General features: G+C 41.2%; 1 protein-coding gene across 1 annotated transcript in view; it reads left to right on the plus strand.

Annotated features, from left to right (window-relative positions):
* Positions 1 to 891: 891 nt before the first annotated feature.
* The window catches only part of LOC308276709 (vomeronasal type-2 receptor 116-like), a gene marked incomplete at both ends in the record, with an annotated part of 29,027 nt that continues 8,106 nt past the window's right edge, over positions 892 to 21,812 (plus strand). The window contains 5 exons of the mRNA XM_080715535.1: positions 892 to 968; positions 2,573 to 2,686; positions 4,950 to 4,980; positions 15,504 to 16,156; positions 18,471 to 18,762. Coding sequence (XP_080571661.1) covers positions 892 to 968; positions 2,573 to 2,686; positions 4,950 to 4,980; positions 15,504 to 16,156; positions 18,471 to 18,762 — 1,167 coding nt within the window. The remainder of the gene's footprint in view (positions 969 to 2,572; positions 2,687 to 4,949; positions 4,981 to 15,503; positions 16,157 to 18,470; positions 18,763 to 21,812) is intronic.

Genomic DNA, 21,812 nt, shown 5'->3' on the forward strand with positions numbered 1-21,812 from the left:
TCTTGTTTTTAAAAAGGAAATATTGTAGAGTAACAAAATAGAGTTTCCTTCAGCCCTAAAGAAGAACAAAACTGTCATTTTCAGGAAAATAAAATAAGAGACCCTATTTTCAAGCAAAATAAAAAAAAAACTCAGAGAAAAGTATTTTCCTCTTATGTGGAAACTACAGGAAAAACTACAGGAATAAAAGTGGAGGTTTGTCATGAAAATGGAATAATAACCATTTTGATAGAAAAAGGGAGGGAAAGTGTAGAGGGTATTGGAGAGTGAAATTTAACTCACTGTGGTTTTATATATTTTTGAATATGTCACAATTCAACCCACCCTACTGTATAATTCAGATGTACTAAGAAATAAATGAAGGTCAGCCTGGTATGATGGTACATTCCTAGAATTCTAGTACTGGGGAGGCTGAGATAGAAGGGTCACAGGTTCTGGGCCAGCCTTGCCACCTCAGAAAGAACTTCAGCAACATAGCTTAACTGGTTTCAAAGACACACACACACACACACATACACACACACACACACACACACACACACACACACACACACACAACAAAGGAGGGTTGGTGTTGTAGCCTGGAGGTAGAATGCCCCTCCAATACAAGTACAAGTAAAAGCCCTAAGAGAACAAGAAGTTCTGCCTGGCACGTCTTAAAAGCTGTAGAGATAGCAAGATCTTGGGCTCTGCTCTGAGAGATTAAACACTGCTCTATTGGCTGTGATTAGGGCCTTTGTTTCCCCCATTTTCCTCAATGACCCAGCCTTGGTATGCAAGATGCAAGTTATAATTGGTGCCTCTGTTTTTCTCTTTTTCTCTGTGACCTGGCCTTGATATCCAGGATGTAAGCTCAACATGTTACTTCAGAGTGTCACCACTTAATGGGCAATGGATACGGCCGAAAAAGATATATTTCCACTTACCGAGGACACTGACCAGCAACAAGATAATACCACCTGCCTAAAGTGAGTTGCTAGCCCTGCTGTCTTGGGAACACTGATAAGAACACACCAATGAGAAAACTTGATTTAAGGGCCAGAGTCTGATGGGAGGGAGAGTCCCACTTTCAGGCTGTCCAGTGTGCCTGCCAGGTATGCTGCTTTTCTTCTCTTCTTTTTGTATTTCCTACTGACTTGTAATAAAAAAGTTTGCTACAACTGAGCCACCTATTAGTTTTAATTTCCCTATTCAACAAATTCTAATGGAATAGAGGAAAAGAACCCACAGCACCATTATAAACCATAACATATGGGATGTTCATTTTTCTTTGGAAGAAGATTCTGAGCCTGAGTTCTGTGACAATATCACAACCCTGATGGGAATCTGATCACAATGATCCTGAAACATGACAATGGTCATTAGAAGGGTTAGGATGAGCATTCCTGACCCTACTTCCAAGAGCCGCTGAAACTCAAAGCAGTTAGGAATTCCATTATTTTCTATGGAAAAGAAAATGGTGCTTCTACTGTCTGTTAGTTATAATGTATCATGCACTTGGCATTGCACCCAGTCTTCATGCTCTGGAGATTTGGTCTAGAAAAGCTAGACTTCCATTTATCCAAACTAGAAAGAGTCTGTTTTATTTAAGCTCTACTCACAATCCCCCCAAAATGGATGGATGTGTAGAGTGTAGACTGTGACTTCACCACTACAGTGGGATGGTACTGTACAGGGTGGAGTCTTTTTTGTTAAATTTAGACTGGAGACTTTATCCAGGAGAATTCTACCTTATAGGTAGAACCCCAGCTCTTATTTATTATTATTATTTTTAATTTTAATTTTCAAAAAGAGACTCACTGTGAGAATATAATTTGATCTTTTCTATCAAAAGGATATCTTGGCGTCGGGCATGGTGGCACACACTTGTAATCCCCATGCTTGGGAGGCGGAGACAGGAGGATCGCGCAGGTTTGAAGCCAGCTGTGCTGGCATAAGAGATCCTGTTTCCAAAAATAAAATAGGTCTGGGAATGTGGCCCGGAGGTAGAAGGGCTTCTGGGAACCCCAGTACCACACACACACACAAAAGGATATCTTGACATGAGCTCCATTTGTAAACCCACTATTTTTAGCCTTTTGTGTGCTCTGTGTGTGTGTGTGTGTGTGTGTGTGTGTGTGTATGTGTGTGTGTGTTTGTGTAAAGATAGCGGTTCCTGGAAGTTGAAAATGCAAACCCCGTTACCTAGAATCCCCCTGAGCCAATGGTATAAAGATTGTGTAGCTAAGGCTCCCACCAGTAGGAGTTCAGTACAGCAGTCCTGCCCTGAAATAAAAGACCCAGCAGTTTTCTGTCATATTGTCTTTGCTCACCTAACTTATTAGTGCCAGGATCCTTTTTAGAAAAAAGTAAAATTGCCTTACTGAGCCATTTTCATAGACGTGTCTTTTCTTATGAAGACATGGAAATTTATTTCTAGTATTGGGAAGTTGCTGAGGCTGGTCTTGGATCTACAATCCTCCTGTCTCAGCCTCCCAAGTGCTTGGATTACAGGTGTGTACTACCATGCCTGGTTGAGTTGTTATATTTGATAACTGTTTTTTTGCTGTAATTTTAAATATGCAAATTGTAGACTTGATGAAATTCTTGAAATGCTTTTGATGTATATTTGGACAAGTTGGATGTGGGGAATCGAGGAAGGGACTGTAAACCTGGAGCTCATGCTGTACATCAAATTCAGAACAGGGTAAAGGATATTAATTATGTTATTTCACATCATCATATGCATTGTTCGGACCAATAGCAACCATAATTCTTGGGTTAAATAAAATTGTGAAAGAACCATAATTTCCATCCATTTTGCAATGCCCTTTGCAGGTGTTTCTTTTTGACATGGTTGGAATAGGCAGGAAGTGGCAAGTTCCATTGTTAGTGGTCAGGGTAGGACTTTCATAGGCAGATTAGTATACCCTGCTCCCCAGGACTGCAGGCAGCTTCCTGAGAGCACAAGATAGAAAGAGGCGGGGCCAAGTAGGGCTTCAGGTAATGTTCACATTAAGGACCACATATTGATGCAATCTTGGTGCCAGTCTTATTAGAGAAAGGAGTTCAGGGGGCCAAGCACTGAATATCAGGTGGAAAGGGAGGAAATGGGTCAGTACAGGATGGAAATAACTACATTCTATTTATCTCTGGAATGTAGGCTTTTGTTTTAAAATTGTACACCCAAAGCCGGGCATGGTGGCGCATGCTTGTAATCCTATTCGGGATGCTGAGACGGAGACCGGAAGATTGCGGTTCGCGGACAGCCTCAACTACTTAGTGAGTCTCTCTGCAACTCAGTGAGACCGGGTTTCAAAATAAAGAATATAAAATAGGGCAGGAGGTGTAGCTCGGAGGTCAAATGCCCCTGGGTTTCATACCCAGACCCACCACACACACACAAAAAAATTTAGCTGGGCGTGGTGGCGCATGCTTGTAATCCCCGCGCTTGGGAGGCAGAGACAGGAGGATCATGTAGGTTTGAAGCCAGCCGTGGGCACTGTTTTGGGAGACCCTGTTTCCAAATAAAAATGTAAAAATAGGTCTGGGAGTATAGCCCGGAGGAAGAAGGGCTTCCAGGAACCCCAGTACCACCAAAAAAAAAAAATTGTACACCCAGTTTTTTTGGGTTGGAGTTGAGGATCTGTGGATACTGTCAGGGTTCCCCTAATTAAAAGCAGAACAACATAGAATTTAGGGAAGAACAACTTTCTAGGAAAATAAGAAAACCAAGCTAGCTCTCAGTGTTATGGGACTAACAGCCATACCCCCAAATCAGGAGCTGGGCAGTGGCCTATTCTTAAAGCATGGTAGTAAGATAATGTGCCAGGAGATGGAAGGCTGGGAAAGTCAGGGCAGCCCTCTGGGGTCATGTGGTCAGCAGAAATGTCAAATAAGGACAGAAAAGCAGGCTCTGCATTGTTATTAAAGTATAAAGATTCTAGTCTTTCATGAATGACCAGTGAATTAGTGCATTCCAGGTGGTAAGAGACAAAAAAATTGTGTAGAATAATCATCAAAGAATCCTAGAGTTACATTTACTTTATCAGTGTAGTAAAGCACCTTCCTCCAGGGTGTTCATGTAAGATGGTAAAGAGCTGGCTGTGGTGGCACATGTTTGTAATCTCAGTACCTGGGAGGCTGATACAGTGAGGTCTTCTGAAACTTAGTGAGACCCTGTTCTAAAATAAAAGACTAACATAGGGCTAACATAGGGCTGGTGGTGTACCTCAGTGAAAGAATGCCCCTGGGTTCTATCCTTAGTAACACACACACACACACACACACACACACACACACACACACACACACATAGTATATAGACTTGCAAATCATTTTATAAATGGGGATGGATCATGATGACAAACAGGTAAACCAGCTTATGAATTTTTTCTATATTTTTACCTATTGGTGCATAGCAGTCATACATCTTAATGAGGTACAGGATGGCAGAGGCATATATGCATACACCACTCATTTAGCCCTTCCCCAGTTCCACCCCACTCCCTCCCCCTTTTCATGTTTAGTTTAGTGATTGACTTTGATGTTTGTGAATGTACATCCTGTACATTAGAGAACTTCTCTCTTCACACCTCCCATTGCCCTCAGTTAGGCCTCCTTATTTGCTCATCTATGGTTTCTCCTCTTTCGTCTAGAGTTCCTCCTATGACCCATTTCCTCCCTAGCTTCTGCATATTAGGGAGAGTATCTGACTTTTTACTGTTTGTGGCTGACTAATCTCAATGACCATAATGTTCTCCAGTTCCATCCATTTCCCTGTAAATGACACAATTTTGTTGTTCTTTATGGCTGAGTAAAATTCCATTGTGTACATATCCCATAGTTTTGTAATCCATTCATCTGTTGATGGACATCATGGCTGGTTCCACAGTTTGGTAATGGTGAATAGTGCAGCTATGAATATAGATACACATGCATTAGTTAGTTTGCTTTCCATTTTTGGGTAGATATCGAGAAGTGGTATCTCTGGATCATATGGTAAGTTCATTCTCATTCTTCTGAAGATCTTCCATACTGTTTTTCAAAGAAGTGGTTGCATTAATTTGCAATCCTTCCAACAATGTACTAAAGTTCCCCCTTCTCTGCCTCCTCACCAGCATTTTTTTTTTACATCAGAGTCCTTATTTATTCACATCAGACTGAGTATAATACAAAGAATTGGATCCAGACCACACTTCCCTGGGAATAGTGGGAAGTTTAGAAGATTCTTGACTATTCACAGCAGAGGACAAGGGTAAGAGCTCAGCTCATCTAAACTGGTAGTTAAAAGGGCTTCTTTTCAGCAACTATGACTTGTGTATGACATTGAGTGTATTTTTTTCTATATATGGTCAAGTTACTTTGACAAGGTTTCTAAGAACATTTGGTGAAGGAAATAATAATCTTTTCACTAAATATTGTTGAAAAATGATAATTATATGAAAAAGAATAAAATTGGACCCTTACCTAACACCATATACAAATATTAACTCAAAATAGATGAAAGACCTAAATATAAATCTTAAGACTATAAGACTATAAACTTTTAGAAAAAAACCTGGGTCATAAAACTTCACAACATTGAAATTGGCAGTGATTTCTTGGATATGATTCCAAAGGCACAAGCCACAAAAGAATAAATAAACAAACTTCCTAAAAAGTAAAAAAAAAATATTGTACATCCAAAGACAATGTAAACAGAATTAAAAGTTACTGACAGAATGAGATAAAAATATTTCCAAATGCTATATCTGAAGGTATATTAATATTCCAAATAGAAATCCTAAAAATTAGCAACAATAAAAGCAAACAGTACAATTTAGAAATGAATAAGGACTTCCAGGAAGATGGCAACTGAGAAAAGCAGTGTTTATGAGTCCCGCTAACAATCGATCTCTATCGCCACAAAATCAGTGCTTTTCATAGCCAGAAAACAACATCAGCAGAGAAATAAAAACTGCAAATACAAGGGACAGAGAAAAAGAAGACTAGAAGAACAACCAGAGACCAGAAAAGAAACCAGCTCGCATTGCAGCGGCGGAGCCACTCCAGTGCCATCTTCCCTCGCAGCACCAGGATCCAGAGAAGAAAGGGACTCAGAACGGAGCTCAAAACTAGAAAAGAAATATTCCAATCTCATGGCTGAGGGTGCGGCAGCAGCGCCATATTGCCAGCAGCTTAGCGAGTTCACTGCACCTGTGACAGTTCCAGATCAGCACACTCAGCAACCCACCAGGCTCCAGGGAATTCAGCAGTTTTTCAGTGCAAAGAATGTCTAAAACTCCCAGTGGCCAAGTTCATCACACCCTCCAGGGACTCAGAACAGAGCTCAAAACCAGAAAAGAAATTTGCCAGCCTCACACCTGCTGAGGGTGTGGCAGCAGCAGCATATTGCCAGTGGTGGCAGTGAGTTCACCACGCCCATGACAGCTCCAGATCAGTGCACTTAATAACTGTAAGTGAAATTGTGGCCTCTAAAGGAGAAATTCCAATACTGCACCCCCAGGGACTTGCGCAGCTTTGATAATCTCCCTGGGTCTGAGATTTTTGCAGTCCAAACCAGTAAAGGAGTAGTGGTGATTGAGATTACCACAGACTCGAGATCCAGAGCATCCTAAGTGAAGTCGTAGTGACCCAGGGAAGAACCCAGAGAAGGAACAAACTTCTGAAATTATGGGAAAGAGGAATAACAATGGAGCAATGAATGCCCACAACCCCACAATATCAGAACCTGATAACACAGAAATTCAGAGATTGCTAGAAGATCAAATCAGGAATATAACTGTAGAAATAATACAGGACCTTCAAAAAGAATTTAGAGAGAGTTCAAAAGAAATAAATGATGCAATCATTGAAGTAAAGGCCTCAATTCAAAGTATAAACAATCAATTAGACCACATGGAGAATAGAATCTTGCTCAAAAAATGAACGCATAATTTATAATTTAGAAAAAAAATCCAACAGCAGGAATTTAACATTGAAGAAAGATGGGCCCATTTTAAGAGAGCTAACCTAAGAATAATCGGAATAGAGGAGGGAAAAGAAGGTGAAACCAAAGGGATCAGTAATCTCTTCAAGGAAGTAAAAGCAGAAATTTTTCCAAACATAGAGCAAGAGGTTGATACACAGGTCCAGGAAACTTATAGAACTCCCTTTACACAGGATCAGAGAAGAGGATCCCCACACCACATAACTGTCAAAATGACCTATGTAGAAGCCAAGCAGAGAATCTTTTTTTTATATATATTTTTTCTTGAACATAAATGGTATACATTTAAACTATACTTGGTGCCCTCTCCCCCCTGCCCCCATTTCTTCCCACCAATGATTGTCCAGGGTAACCATGCCATATTCATACTTTTACAGATATTCAGATGTAGACCCTCATAAATCAAGCTCAGCCTTCCTTCTCTCCTATCTTTCCTTTCAAATTTGCTGATATTTCCCCTCCATTATCTGGAGTTCCTCTGGTATCCTTTATGTTCCCTAGTTTGGGCATATTAGAGGAAACATATGTAGCTTCTCCTTCCAAGCAGAGAATCTATTTTTTTTTTGGTGATACTGGGGTTCCTGGAAGCCCTTCTACCTCCAGGCTACACTCCCAGACCTATTTTATACTTTTTATTTTTGGAAACAGGTCTCTTAAGCCAAGGTGGCTGGCTTCAAACCTGCCTGATCCTCCTGTCTCTGCCTCCCAAGTGTGGGGATTACAAGTGTGCACCACCACACCCGGCTAATCAGAGAATCTTAAAGGCAACAAAAACAAAAGGCCAAGTGACATTCAGAGGCAAAACAATTAGAATCACTCCAGACTTCCCAAACCAAGTCATGAGAGCCAGAAGGGCTTGGAGTAACATATTCCAAACTCTGAAAGAAAACAACTTCCAGCCAAAAATTTCCTACCCAGCAAAACTATCAATTTAGATGGGAAAATAAGAAGCTTCCATGACAAACAGAAACTGAAGGAATTTATGTCTTCAAAACCAGTGGTAGAGAAAATACTCAAGGAGATTAACTACAAAGAAGAAATAGGTAATACACACCAGAACCAAAGAAACAAGATTCAGCAGACAACTAAACAAAGAAGAATAAATAGTATCTCAAACAGAAATAAGATCTTAACATTGTAGGAATTAAAAATTATCTCTCAATAATCACACTGAATGTAAATGGCCTCAAGTACCCAATAAAAAGATATAAAGTGGCAAAATGGATTAAAAACCAGAATCCATCCATCTGCTGCTTACAAGAAACACACCTTACAAGTAAAGATAGGAGCAAACTCAAGGTAAAGGGCTGGAGCAAGGTAATCCATGCTAACAGAACTTGAAGGCAAATAGGAGTAGCAACTATGATATTAGACAAGTTAGACTTCAAACCCAAACTTACTAGAAGAGACAAAGAAGGTCATATTTTACTGGTAAAAGGAATAATCCAGCAAGAGGAAATAATCAACATATATGCCCAAACATAGGTGCAGCTATTTTTGTAAATCAAACTCTTTGTGACATGAAGTCATACATAAATCCCAATACAATAATACTGGGAGACTTCAACACACCTCTCACAATATTAGACCGATCTTCCAGACAAAGGGTCAGTAAAGATGCCTCAGAACTAAAGAACACCATTAACCAAATGGACCTGTTGGACACATATAGAATATTTCACCCAACTACAGTGGAGTTTACATTTTTCTCAGCTGCTCACGGAACCTTCTCCAAAATAGATCACATCCTGGGACACAAAATGAGCACTAGCAAATTTAAAAAATGTTACATACTTCCCTGTGTCATTTCAGACCATAATGGAATGAAACTAGAAATCAACTATAAGAAGACCCAGAGAAACAACATAAACATGTGGAGACTGAACACCACACTTCTGAATGAAGAATGGGTCATAGAAGATGTAAAATCAAGAAGTTTCTAGAAACAAATGAAAATAAAGATACAACATATCAAAACCTCTGGGACACTTTAAAGGCAGTATTGAAGAAAATTAATAGCACTGAGTGCTCACATAAGAAAAACAGAAAATCTTCAAATAAATAACCTAATGACACACCTCAAAGCCCTTGAAAAGCGGGAACAATCAAACCCCAAAGCCAGTAGAAGACAGGAAATTATTAAAATTAGAGCAGAAAATAACAAAATAGAGAACAAAAACAATACAGAAAATAAACAAAACCAAAAGCTGGTTTCTTGAAAAAAATTAACAAGATTGATAAACCACTAGCCAACCTAACTAAAATAAAGAGAGAATCAACCCAAATTATGAAGATAAGAGATGAAAAAGGAGACATTACTACGGACAGTGTAGAAATCCAGAAGATTATCAGAAACTACTTTGAAAAAACTATACTCCAACAAAATAGAAAATCTGGAGGAAATTGACAACTTCCTAGATAAATATAACCTTCCTAAACTGAGTCAAGAAGATATAGAAGACTTAAACCAACCAATAACAGTCAAAGAGATTGAAACAGCAATAAAGAGCTTACCATCAAAGAAAAGCCCTGGACCAGATGGTTTCCCAAGTGAATGCTATAAAACCTTTATAGAAGAGCTAACTCCAATAATCCTCAAAATATTTCGTGAAATAGAAAAAAGTGGGACTCTCCCAAATACATTTTATGGAGCCAACATCACACTAATACCCAAACCGAATAAAGATAGTTCAAGGAAGGAAAACTACAGGCCTATATCTCTGTTGAACGTGGGCGCAAAACTATTAAACAAAATACTAGCAACACACATTTAAAATCACATAAAGAAAATCATACACCATGACCAGGTAGGGTTCATCTCAGGGATGCAAGGCTGGTTCAACATATGAAAATCAATTCATGTAATTCATCATATAAACAGAATCAAAGACAAAAATCATATGATCATTTCAATAGACACTGAAAAATCATCTGATAAAATTCAACATCCATTTATGATAAAAGCACTACAGAGAATTGGAATAGAAGGAACATATCTCAAAATTATAAAGGCAATATACAATAAGCTCACCGCCAACATCATATTAAATGGGGAAAAACTTCAAGAATTCCCCCTAAAAACAGGAATGAGACAAGGATGTCCATTATCACCACTTCTCTTCACTTATAGTACTAGAGACTCTAGCCAGAGCAATAAGGAAAGAAAAGGAAATCAATGGAGTACAAGTAGGAAAAGAAGAACTCAAACTTTTACTATTTGCAGATGACATGATACTATATTTATTTATTTATTTATTTATTTATTTATTTATTTATTTATTTATTTTTGGTGGTACTGGGGTTACTGGAAGCCCTTCTACCTCCAGGCTACACTCCCAGACATGTTTTTACATTTTTATTTGGAAACAGGGTCTCCTAAGCCAGCGCGCGTGGCTGGCTTCGAACTTGTGCGATCCTCCTGTCTCTGCCTCCCAAGCGCGGGGATTACAAGCGTGCGCCACCATGCCCGGCAACATGATACTATACTTAGAAAACCCAACAAACTCAACCAAAAGGCTTATAAAACTGATCAACAAATTCAGCAAAGTGTCTGGATACAAAATCAATCTTAGCTGGGCATGGTAGTGCATGCTTGTAATCCCCACGCTTGGGAGACGGAGACAGGAGGATCACGCAGGTTCGAAGCCAGCTGCACTGGCTTAAGAAACCCTGTTTCCAAATGAAAATATAAAAAAAGTAGGTTTGGGGTATAGCCCAGAGGTAGAAGGGCTTCCAGGAACCCCAGTACCACCAAACAAACAAACAAACAAAAAACCAAAATCAATCTTTAAAAATCAGAAGCTTTCCTGTACACCAACCATAAATCCACTGAAAAAAAATTCAGAAAACACTTCCACTGAGGATTGCCCACAAAAAATATAATACGTAAGAATAAATTTAACCAAGCAGGTAAAATATCTCTACAAAGAAAATTAAAAAACATTGAAAAAAGAAATCAGAGAAGATCTTAGAATATGGAAAGATCTTCCATGTTCATGGATTGGCAGAATAAATATCATTAAAATGGCCATCCTTCCAAAAGTGATCTACAGATTCAACGTAATGCTCATTAAACTACCAAGATTATTACTCACAGACATAGAAAAATCAGTCCTTAAATTTATTCAGAATAACAAAAAGCCAAGAATAGCCAAAGTAGTTCTCAGCAACAAAAACCATGCTTGAGGAATCACAATACTTGACTTTAAGCTATACTACAAAGCTATTGTAATTAAAACAGCATGGTACTGGCACTAAAACAGATACATAGACCAATGGAGCAGAATAGACGACCCAGAAACAAGTCCACACACTTTCAGCCAATTGATTTTTGCAAAGGGGCTAAAAACATACACTGGAAAAAAGATAGCCTCTTCAACAAATGGTGTTGGCAACACTGGTTAACCATATGCAGAAAATTGGAAATCAATCCTACTTTTTCACCCTGCACAAGAGTCAATTCAAGTTGCATCAAAGACTTGGAAATCAAACCAGAGACCTTGAAGCTGCTTTAAGAGGGCATCGGTCCATCACTGCAACACATAGGCACAGATAAACATTTTCTCAAGAAGATCCCAAAGGCACAACAAATTAAAAGGCGAATCAACATGTGGGATTGCATGAAACTGAAGAGCTTCTGTTCAGCAAAGGAAACTGTCAAGAACCTCAACCAACAGAATGGGAAAAGATTTTTGCCACCTACCCCTCCGATAGAGGACTAATATCTAGAATATACAGAGAACTCAAGAAACTCAACACTAAAAATACAAATCACCCAATAACAAAATGGGTGAGCAAACTAAATAGACACTTTACGAAAGAAGAAATTCAAATGGCCAATAAATGCATGAAGAAATGCTCAATATCATTGGCAATCAGAGAGATGCAAATCAAAACTACCCTGAGATTTCACCTAACTCCAACTAGAATGGCAATCATCCAAAACACAAAAAACAAATGCTGGCGAGGATTTGGGGAAGTGGTAACTCTAAAACATTGTTGGTGGGATTGCAAATTAGTGCAACCACTTTGGAAAACAGTATGGAGAATCCTCAGAAGAATGGGAACAAATCTACCATTTGATCCAGCAATACCACTTCTGGGTACCTACCCAAAAGAAAGAAAACCAAACTACCAAACTATGCATGTATATCTATGTTCATAGCTGCACAATTCACCATAGCCAAAGTATGGAACCAGTCAAGATGTCCATCAACAGATGAATGGATTACAAAACTGTGGGATATGTACACAATGGAATTTTACTCAGCCATTAAAAAAATACAATTACATCATTTTCAAGAAAATGGATGGAACTGGACAATATGCTAAGCAAGATTAATTAGTCAGACGCAAAAAGTAAGAAATTGGATGCTTTCCCTAATATGTGAAAGTTAAGGTGAAAGGTGTCATAGGAAGAACTCCAGGTGAAAAAGGAGATCCTATAGAAGAGCAAATAACGCAACCTAACTGAGGGGATGGGAGGGGGGAAAAACTCTAAAGCACATGATGTACTTAAATATATCGATATTAACCACTAAGCCAAGCATGGGAAGGAGGGTTGGGGAGGGAATGGGGTGAGGATTGGATGGGGGCTGAGGGGTGATGTGTGCATGTGTATCTACACAAGTTTTTTTTTTATTCCATCATGATGTATTAATACAATGCACCAATAAAAAAGAAAATTAAAAAAATAAATTTTGTTGTAGAAATAGGCAGTAATTTGCCTACTCCCACCTCAAATTATTCATTTAACTGTAACAGGTAAGACTCATATAACAGTATAAGATTCGGAAGTAATTCAGAGATATTCTCTATCAGGTTTCTTTTCTTTTTTGTGGTATTGGGAATGGAACCCAGAGGCATTCTACCTCCAAGTGACACCCCAGGCCCTAATTTTTATTCTTTATTTTGAAACAGGGTCTCACTGAGTTGCAAAGGGCCTCACTAAGTAGCTGAGGCTGTCTGTGAACCATGATCCTTTTGTTCCAGCCTCCTAAATACTGAGATTACAAGCGTGAGCCACCACACCTGGCTAGGTTTTCTTTCTTGATATTCAGTTCTCTTCATAAAATAAACAGGCACTTTCAGCTTGTGTTTTACAAACATAAATGGCACTCACAAGTTTGTGCATATGTCTAATGGGTCCCAAGCCCTGTGTTTATTTCACTTTTTTCACATGCTTTAGTGTTTCAAATTTAGCACAAATTGGGAAGTTATCATTTTGTTAACTGGTATGTAACCTGAAGTTAACTCTTCTGCAAGTGATTGAAATAAAATAATTACTACTGCTTTGATCATGGGAATTTAAGCCAAATATTTGTTCTCTATGATTCAAAAAATGGCACTGGTAGCTGGGTGTGTTGGTGCATGCTAGTAATTCCAGCATTTGGGAGGCTGAGACTGGAGGATCATGGTTTGTGGACAGCCTCAACTACTTAGAGAGTGCCCTCTGCAACTTACTGAGACCCTGTCACAAAATAAAGAATAAAAAAAAGGGCAGAGTGTGTAGTTCAGAGGTCTAATGTGTTCCATTCCCATACCCATAAAAAAAAATGGCATGTTTGTTTTGTGGTACTGGGGTTCCTGGAAACCCTTCTACCTCCGGGTTACACTCCCAGACCCAATATACATACATACATATATATATATTTTGGTAACAGGGTCTCTTAAGCCAGCGAGACTGGCTTCAAACCTGCACAAGCCTCCTGTCTCTGCCTTCCAAGCCCAGGGATTACAAGTGTGTGCCACCATGCCTGGCTTGGCATTGGTTTTAATTAATGCTCCATCATTTTGTGTTTGACAATAAATTTTTTTATTTTATATTTTTGTGGTCCTAGGTATGGAACCCAGGGGCATTCTACCTCTGAGCTTCACCCACAGCCCTATTTTTTATTCTTTATTTTAAAACAAAGCCTAACTGAGTTTCAAAGGGCCTCACTAAGTAGCTGAGGCTGTCCTTGAACTGTGATCATCCTGTCTCAGCCTCCCAATTGCTGGGATTACAAGTGTTCACCACCATGCCAGGCTTACTTTTTTATTTTAGAAATAATGACCTTTCTAGGGTTTACTTAAAGCATTTGAAGTAAACTTATTTAAAAAAAAAACACTTTTAAGTTGGACATGGTGCTGGATAGGACTGAAGCTTCCCAAATGCTGGGATTACAAGCACCATCCCTGCCTCACAGCCTCCTTCTTAGCAAACCACAAAGCCCACCTTTTCCAGGAGGATACTGCAGCCCTGGGAGCAACACTGGGCACAGGGTCCAAGCACCTTCCCTGAGCAGCACAGGAAACTTCAGCTGCTGACCTCACTCTGCACGTTTTTGGTCAAGCTACCACGTGATGGAATTTTGCTACTGGGCATTTTGTTGACGCCTATGTCACCTATTTTTTGAAATATCTTGTTTTTTTGTATACTTTTATTGGTGTGTAATTATACATCATAGTGAGATTCAAAGTAATCCCTATATACCTGCACAAATCGCTGGGTGTGCTCCCTCCTTATACTCCCTGACTCAGCTCCTTCCTGTTCCAATAGTTGTCAGAGAGGTTGTTGGCGAATCCTTTTTCAATGGACAGAGCAGAAGTGGTCTGTTTCCTTCTTCCATACTCCTCTTCCTCTCTCCTTCCCCCAGTCTCCTTCCACTGCTCTCCTGGCCTCTCTCCTCATTCAGCTCAAACCCTTTTCTTTCTAGCTCCCATATAAGATAGGACACCTATGTCCTTTGTCTTTCTTAGATGGGTCATTCTCACTTAGCACATGTGCTCTAGTTCAATCTATTTATCTGCAAACAAACTGACTATTCTTCTTTATGGCTGAGGAAAATTCCACTATTTGCATATACCAATGGATAATTGCCGGAGCCAGTCAGCAAAAGTATGAGTTCTGAAGAGAGGCATGAGATGAAGAATTCAACTCTTATGAATTTGATTCAAAGAATATTTTTTAAATTCTAACTGGGGGGGGCACCAGCCTACTATCTCTACTGGCCAACCCCTGTGCCTGGGCCAATATTTCTACTGGTTGACATCTACTCCTGGGTCAGTATTCTCTATTGGGCTGACTCCTACTCCTGGGTCAGTGTTCTCTATTGGGCTGACAATGGGTTTATTTTTCTAGAGGTATTTATACAGTTACGGGTCATTCAATATCCTCGTGCTATCACCATCAGAATACAATAGAGACCAATCCAAAGCACATACATTACAGGTAGGTTAATCAGTACCCTTGTGCCATCACCACCTTATCTTCTCTCAGACCTTTTACTTTGTACATCACCACCTGATCTTCTCTCAAACCTTTTACTTTGAACTTTCCATAACCCCAAACCTTGTTGACTCTCGGCGAAGGACAGTCAGCTGAGTCAGAAATATTATTTTAGGGGAAAACCTTAATGGCTTCCCACAGAAAATCATGAGTATGCACAACTCACTGAAGGATTCTAACTTCATTTCTTTTCAACACCAACTCCTTACCCTGTCCTGTCCCTCAGCACAGTGGACTGACAAGTCTAAACTTCTGGGTTCTCAGCAACTCAGGGCTGCTGTGGTCCTCAGAGCCCTGCTGGACCATGATGAAATCATGGTGGGTGTGGAGAAGCCCAAGCACAAACATGTTTTTGCAAAGTGTTTTCATCAGGATGGAGGTGACAGGTGCAGAGCCCCGGGCAGTGGGTCTCCAAGCTCCTGGATGGGACGGCAGCAGAGACATGAAATGACAGGGCGCCGGAGCTGCTTTGACCACAGACAACACCACTCAGGTCTCAGCTCCGTGACTCTGTTGGTGCCCCCTTTCCTTCTCACTGTGTTTGTGCCTGGGAAGTCCATCTGCACACTTTGCACAAGTCCAGGACATCTGGTGATAGGGGGCTGCCATTGTGCCTGCACAGAGGACACCTGGATCCTGCTCCTCACTACACAGCTTAGCCTGAAAGTAGCACTGTCTCTGTGTTGGGTGGAGCCTGAGATGTTCTCCTCTCTATTTCTCTTTTTCCTGCTCCTGCAGGCCTTGCACACATCGTGGGAAGATGATTACTTTGTCTGTGTCAATGACATGAAGGCAAATATCCAGAAAGAAGGTGATGTGGTGCTGGGAGCCTTTTTTCTCCTTTACTACACAAATATGGAGCCACCTGTTGTCCGGCAATCTTTTATAGTGAAATCAGAAGGCAGGGAACCTTTAGCGTAAGTTTCACTCTGTAACCAAATGTTATGTGTGTCTGTGCTTGTATGATTTTCTGTGTGTTTAATCTCTGAATTTTTGGCACTGGGGATGGCCCCAGGGGCATTCTGCCTCTGAGATACATCCTCAGCCTTTTAAATGTTATTTTGTTTTATTTATATATTTTGTGGTATGGGGGATGAAAGCCAAGGACTATCTATCCTTGTCTCTACCTCTCAAGTGTCTAATCCTCTTTGAGCCTGCACAGCAATGAGAGAAATGCAGAGCAATACATTTCAAGGTTCTCTCTCATACTCAGGAATCTACAACCATGCAGTTTGCTCTCAGCTCTACAGGTATGGAGGAGAGTAGGTAACACATTTTCCTACTCCACCAGTCTATTCTACATGATTCAGTAGTGTGGGTTTTGGAATGAATGTGTTGGGTGGGACCCATCTCATCTGGTATCAGAATCTCCTTACAGAGGCACACAGGTGTCTGAGCCTCTGTGACTCTCACAGTGTCAGACCCACGAAGCCCTTAGGAAGCCCCTTGGTTTTCCTCAGCCACTGACATGGTCTGGCAAGTCAGCCTGGCACAGCATTTCCACAGATCACATCCAGCCTTAATAGGCCACGGTGCCCTGCACATTCTGTAGTAAGTGCATTGGATCTGGACTCCATGCAAGGGGTCTGCATGGGTCTCTAATGACTGATTTACCACATTGACACACACAGATGGTCAGTATGGGGCTAAACCAGAGAGTGCTCTTCCACTGAGTAACAACCCAAGCCCTTTTAGTATGTATGTATGTATGTATGTATGTATGTATGTATGTATATATGCATGCATGCATGTATGTATGTATTATAGTACCAGGTTGGAACCCATGGACATTCTACCTCCCAGCTATACCCCCAGCCCTAGTTTTATTCTCTATTTTGAAACAGGGTCTCTCTGAGTTGCAAAGGGCCTTTCTAAGTAGCTGAGGCTGTCTGTGAACTGCGATCCTCCTGTCTCAGCCTCCCAAAATCTGGGATTACAAGTGTGTACCAACACACCAAAAAATCTTCAGAAACTTAGAGAAGCTCTTTCTGAAAAATAAAATGAAATGAAAAGGGCTGAGGTGTTGCTCAGAGTACAATGCCACTGGGCTCGAGATCTCCAATGCCCCTGGAAAAATAAAATAAAGAAAAAAAGCTGGGCATGTAGCTCAGAGATAGAGTGCCCCTGGGTTCAATTAAATCACACACACACACACACATACATACAAAAACACAAAAAAAATCTTTTCATGTATTCTTTCAGAAACATAAGACTTTGACAGATAGCTGTAAAATTCAAGAACTTCACTTCTGGTAAATTTAGTTACCAAATTATCTGAAAAAGGGCCAGGGGAGAGAGGAGGAAGGATTAAGGGGCATTATTTAAAGAGAAAGAATGCCCAGGAAACAAAGAAAACACATTGAAAACTATGAAAATGAATTAGGGATCCTGAATAAAGTGTTCATGTTGGAAGGAAGACCTGATGACCGGCCGGCTCTCTTAAGTGTGGGTAGCCTAGTAACTGCTCTGTACAGTATGAGCTGCTCAGAATCCCTCTGGGAGCCCTGGAGAAAGGGGAAACTGCTCCCACAGCTTTGGTCAGCAGGCAGGGCAGAGGCTGGCTAAGGATTCCTGAACACAGGGAGAACCAGCAATGCTTGTGATTGGTTCTGCTCTAAGAGGAAAAGGAGGACAGGTTTGTCTGAGCTGGCCTCTTGGCTCATGGCTGTAATCTCAGCACTTGGAAGACAGAGATAGGAGGATTTCAGGTTCAAGGTCAGTCTCAGCAACTTACTGAAATTCTCAGTACCCTAGAGAGACCCATTTAAAACCAACATGTGGAGAGGGTGTGGCTCAGCAGTAGAAAGCTGGGTTCTACCTGTTGGTTAAATCCTCAGTGTCATAATATAAGAGGGTTTATGAAGAAGGATGTGACACCTTCACTCATATTCCTAAGAACATCCTGCTTCTCTTGTAACCATTATGCACCTCGAATTTATAGAAACTTTAGCAAAGTGGTCCAGTTGACAGTGATAGCATCCAGCACATCTCTACCTCAGTCCACTCCAAATGTCCAACAAATCTCTCAGTGTTTGGGACAGTTTTCTTCCCAAGAGGCCAAGAGCCATTCAAAGATCATTAGAGCCTTGGGAACCTTACTCACCAGGATCCACAGTCCAGGGCACCTCTGAAGAGCATCCTGGGTCTTGCCTGTCTGGTGCTGATGCTGCTCAGGACTCACCCCTGAGCCTTCTGACCTCACCTTCTCCCTGATGCTGCTCCTCTGTCCAGGTATTTTTGGAAGAACTACCAACATGTGCTGGCCTTTTACTTCACCATCGAGGAGATCAACAGGGACCCCCACCTGCTCCCCAACCTGACCGTGGGATTCCAGCTCTACAACACCTTCCCTGGTGAACGCAGGACCCTGGAGAACACTCTGATGTGGCTGTCGGGAGGTGACAAGGTTCTCCCTAACTACCAGTGCAAGACCAAGCACAGTCCTGTTGCCGCCATCGCAGGGACCTCGCCAGCATTTTCGGCTGAGATTGGAGCCCTGTTGGAGCTCTACAAAACCCCTCAGGTAAGTGGGCCAATAATTCTGTAGAAAATGTGCAGATTTCACCTAGTGGTTGTACCTAATGTGTGATCAAGACAAAGTGGAATTTGAGTGTTTATCAATCATTAGGGTTCAGGTGATTAGGTCTCAATGAATTCCTAAACTCTTGAGAATATCAGCAGTGTGAGGAGAAAGATGAAGGAGAAGGAGCTCTGGAGATTAAGCATCTAACTAAGCAGGACATGGAGCTCACCTGTGATCCCAGTACTTTGGAGTTTGAGGGAACAGCATCATAGGTTGGAGACCAGGGTCAGAAACATATTGAGACCCTAAGAAACTCAGTGAGACCTGTTTCCAAATAAAAAATACAGCATTGCTGGGACCATAGCTCTGAGGTAGAATGCCCCTGAGCTCAATCCCCAAGGCAAAAAAGTAAAAAATGGTCTTGACAACATACTCATTTCTGACTCACTGGGAATATTGACTCCCAGTAGCTCACAGCTGTGGGCCTCCTAGGAGATGTCCACAGCAGAGAGACTGTCCATCAGGACATGACCACCTCAGAGGCCTCCAGGCTCCAGTGACTGTCAGGTGTAGGGAGAGCAGCCCCTGAACATCTGGCTGGCATCTGGGGCAATGATGAGGTCATTGTGGCTCCAGGGATACCAAGGAGAGCTGAGGCTCAGACACACACATCCTGGGGCTTACCCACAGCCTATGCCCAGCCTGCCTTGCTCACATCCATCCAAGAAGATCTTTGAGAGCCCATCCAGTGACATTCCCCCTAAAGCTTATGATTTGGAATTCATTGTTAGAGCACCCAGCCAGCTGGAGAAGTGGGATATGGCTGGATGAGGGGCTCTTGGGGTGTGGTCTTGGGAACTGTATCTGTCCCTGTCCTTCCCTGTCTCACTTGCTGCTTTCCCCTGCCATGAGCTGTGAACTCTTTCCCTCTGCCATATCTTGCCACCAACGTCTCTGCCTTGGAGACATCTGACAATGGATAGAGGAATGGAAACTCCAGAACTTCTAAATCTGTGACCCCAATAAACCTTTCCTCATCTCAGCTGTGCTCATCAGGTACTTTGTTCAGAGTGATGAAAGAGCTGAGGAATCAGACCTCTCCATGTCACTGGTTCTTTGCAGGAAGCTCTAGAAATACTTCTAACAATCAGGATGGAATCACTGCCAAACACAGGCAGTAGCTTAGCAGCATTGTGTTTAGAAAGAAATACGTTTTAGAGAATGAAAGAGTTTAAGTGGAAGTAATTCTTAAGATGACCTCAGTCCTTGTGTTCATAAACAAAGTTCAGACTACCAGGAGATCAGTGTAGTAGAGGACACTTCATAATCATTGTGCACAGGCAACATGGATTGCTGGTGCTGGGTCTGCTCCACAGGGGTGAATACAACCTGGTACCTCCATGCTGCACTGTGTCAGACCTCCTTATTCCCAGGCAGGAGGTGAAAGCAGTTGTCAATCTCACCTTTCCATATTCTTGCCTTTTTTTTTTTTGGTACTGGGCATCAAAACCAGGGGCATTCTCCATTTAAGTTACACCCAGACCTATTTTATTTTTATTTTGAAACAGGGCCTCACTAAGTGCCAAGGATAGTCTGGAACCTGTGATCCTCCTTTCTCAGTCAACAAACTCCTGTGCGATGGACTGGCTTGGTCGGAGCACTGAAACCCATTCAGGACTTAGATCCTGGAATGTGGGGCAAAGGCTTCGGCCTTAGTTCTGCAGAGGCTTCTCTGTAGCGATTTTCCCCTTTTTATGAAATAAACTCCTTCAAGTTTCTGTTTATGACGCTAAAAGTGGAGATTCTTCTCCAGGAAAAATCTGAAATGACTGGACACGGACAACTGCCTCTCATGCAATTGACAATTTATTTCCTAAAACCAAGATTATTTATATTTTTTCCCCAGTGAAGTTAATAGTAGAAGAGTGTAAACACCAAAGGACAATAATGAAGGACATGCAAACAAGGTAAAAGACAATGGTCAAGCATTCAAGATTAGCCCCAGATCCTGTGATCAAGTCCAGCCCCCTAGCCTTGCAGATGGGCGCTTCAGAGGGCAAATTCCACACCCAGAATCTTTTGAGGAATTCAGTTCTTAGAGTCCTTTTTAACCCTTTTGGAACCTTCCATTAGCTGAGGACGAAATCATGGGCCCCGGCTTTAGGGTACAGGCATGCAGGTGGATGGTGAGGGAGTCAGATGAGCGAGTATGTCTCTGTGGCCGTCCAAAGGACTTTGATAGATGTCAGTCTGTAACACCATCTGATGCCCGAAAACTTCAATCCTATGAGACAATACTTAAAATATTTTTAGCAGACATGACCAAAAGGAACAGGCGAGCTGATTCCTATAACTATTCTTTGATAAATATCATTGCAGACTTTGGAGTCTTTAGATTTAATTGTCAGATGTACTCCTCTACCTGCTATCTGCTGCTGAGCACACAAGTAGTAGGCTTATTAGAAACCTATTCTTCTTTTAATAATCCATTTTCATCATATACCACAAACCTCTCTGCAACCTGCTTTTAATCTTCTGATTTTTTTATCCTATTCCTCTCTTTCCAATTTGGGACAATCTTAGGATAAACTTTACTTCATATAAAATGCTTTCTTATTCTCATAAGATTTCCTTTCTTTATCCCCATCAAAACTCCATACCTGCACATTTATTATATCTGTCTTTTGTTCTGACATAACCACTTCTTAACCAGGTGGTGCCTCCCTGTCACCGGGCAGTGCACGTACTAGGTGCAAAGGTCAAGAATCTTCCTAGCCTTTGGCTCTATTGTATTGGGCAGTATTAGTTGCTCATCAACTAGGCTGCTTTAAAGCTGCACACAAAGTTTACCTTTCTTATGCCCGAGCCGGGTCCCAGAGGAGAGGAGGTAAACAGAGGCACTAGTTGCCTCCCTTGCAGTTTTTAGGACTAATGGCTTCAGTTGACTCTAAGGCTTTTACTATAGGTTAATGATTAGAATGAAGGTCAATGATAGGGAGGAATTCTGCATTGTAAATGCTGCAGCTGAAGGCCTTCACAGCACTCAAACT

Source organism: Muscardinus avellanarius, assembly GCF_963383645.1.
Source record: "Muscardinus avellanarius genome assembly, chromosome: 18".
Classification (NCBI taxonomy): domain Eukaryota; kingdom Metazoa; phylum Chordata; class Mammalia; order Rodentia; family Gliridae; genus Muscardinus; species Muscardinus avellanarius.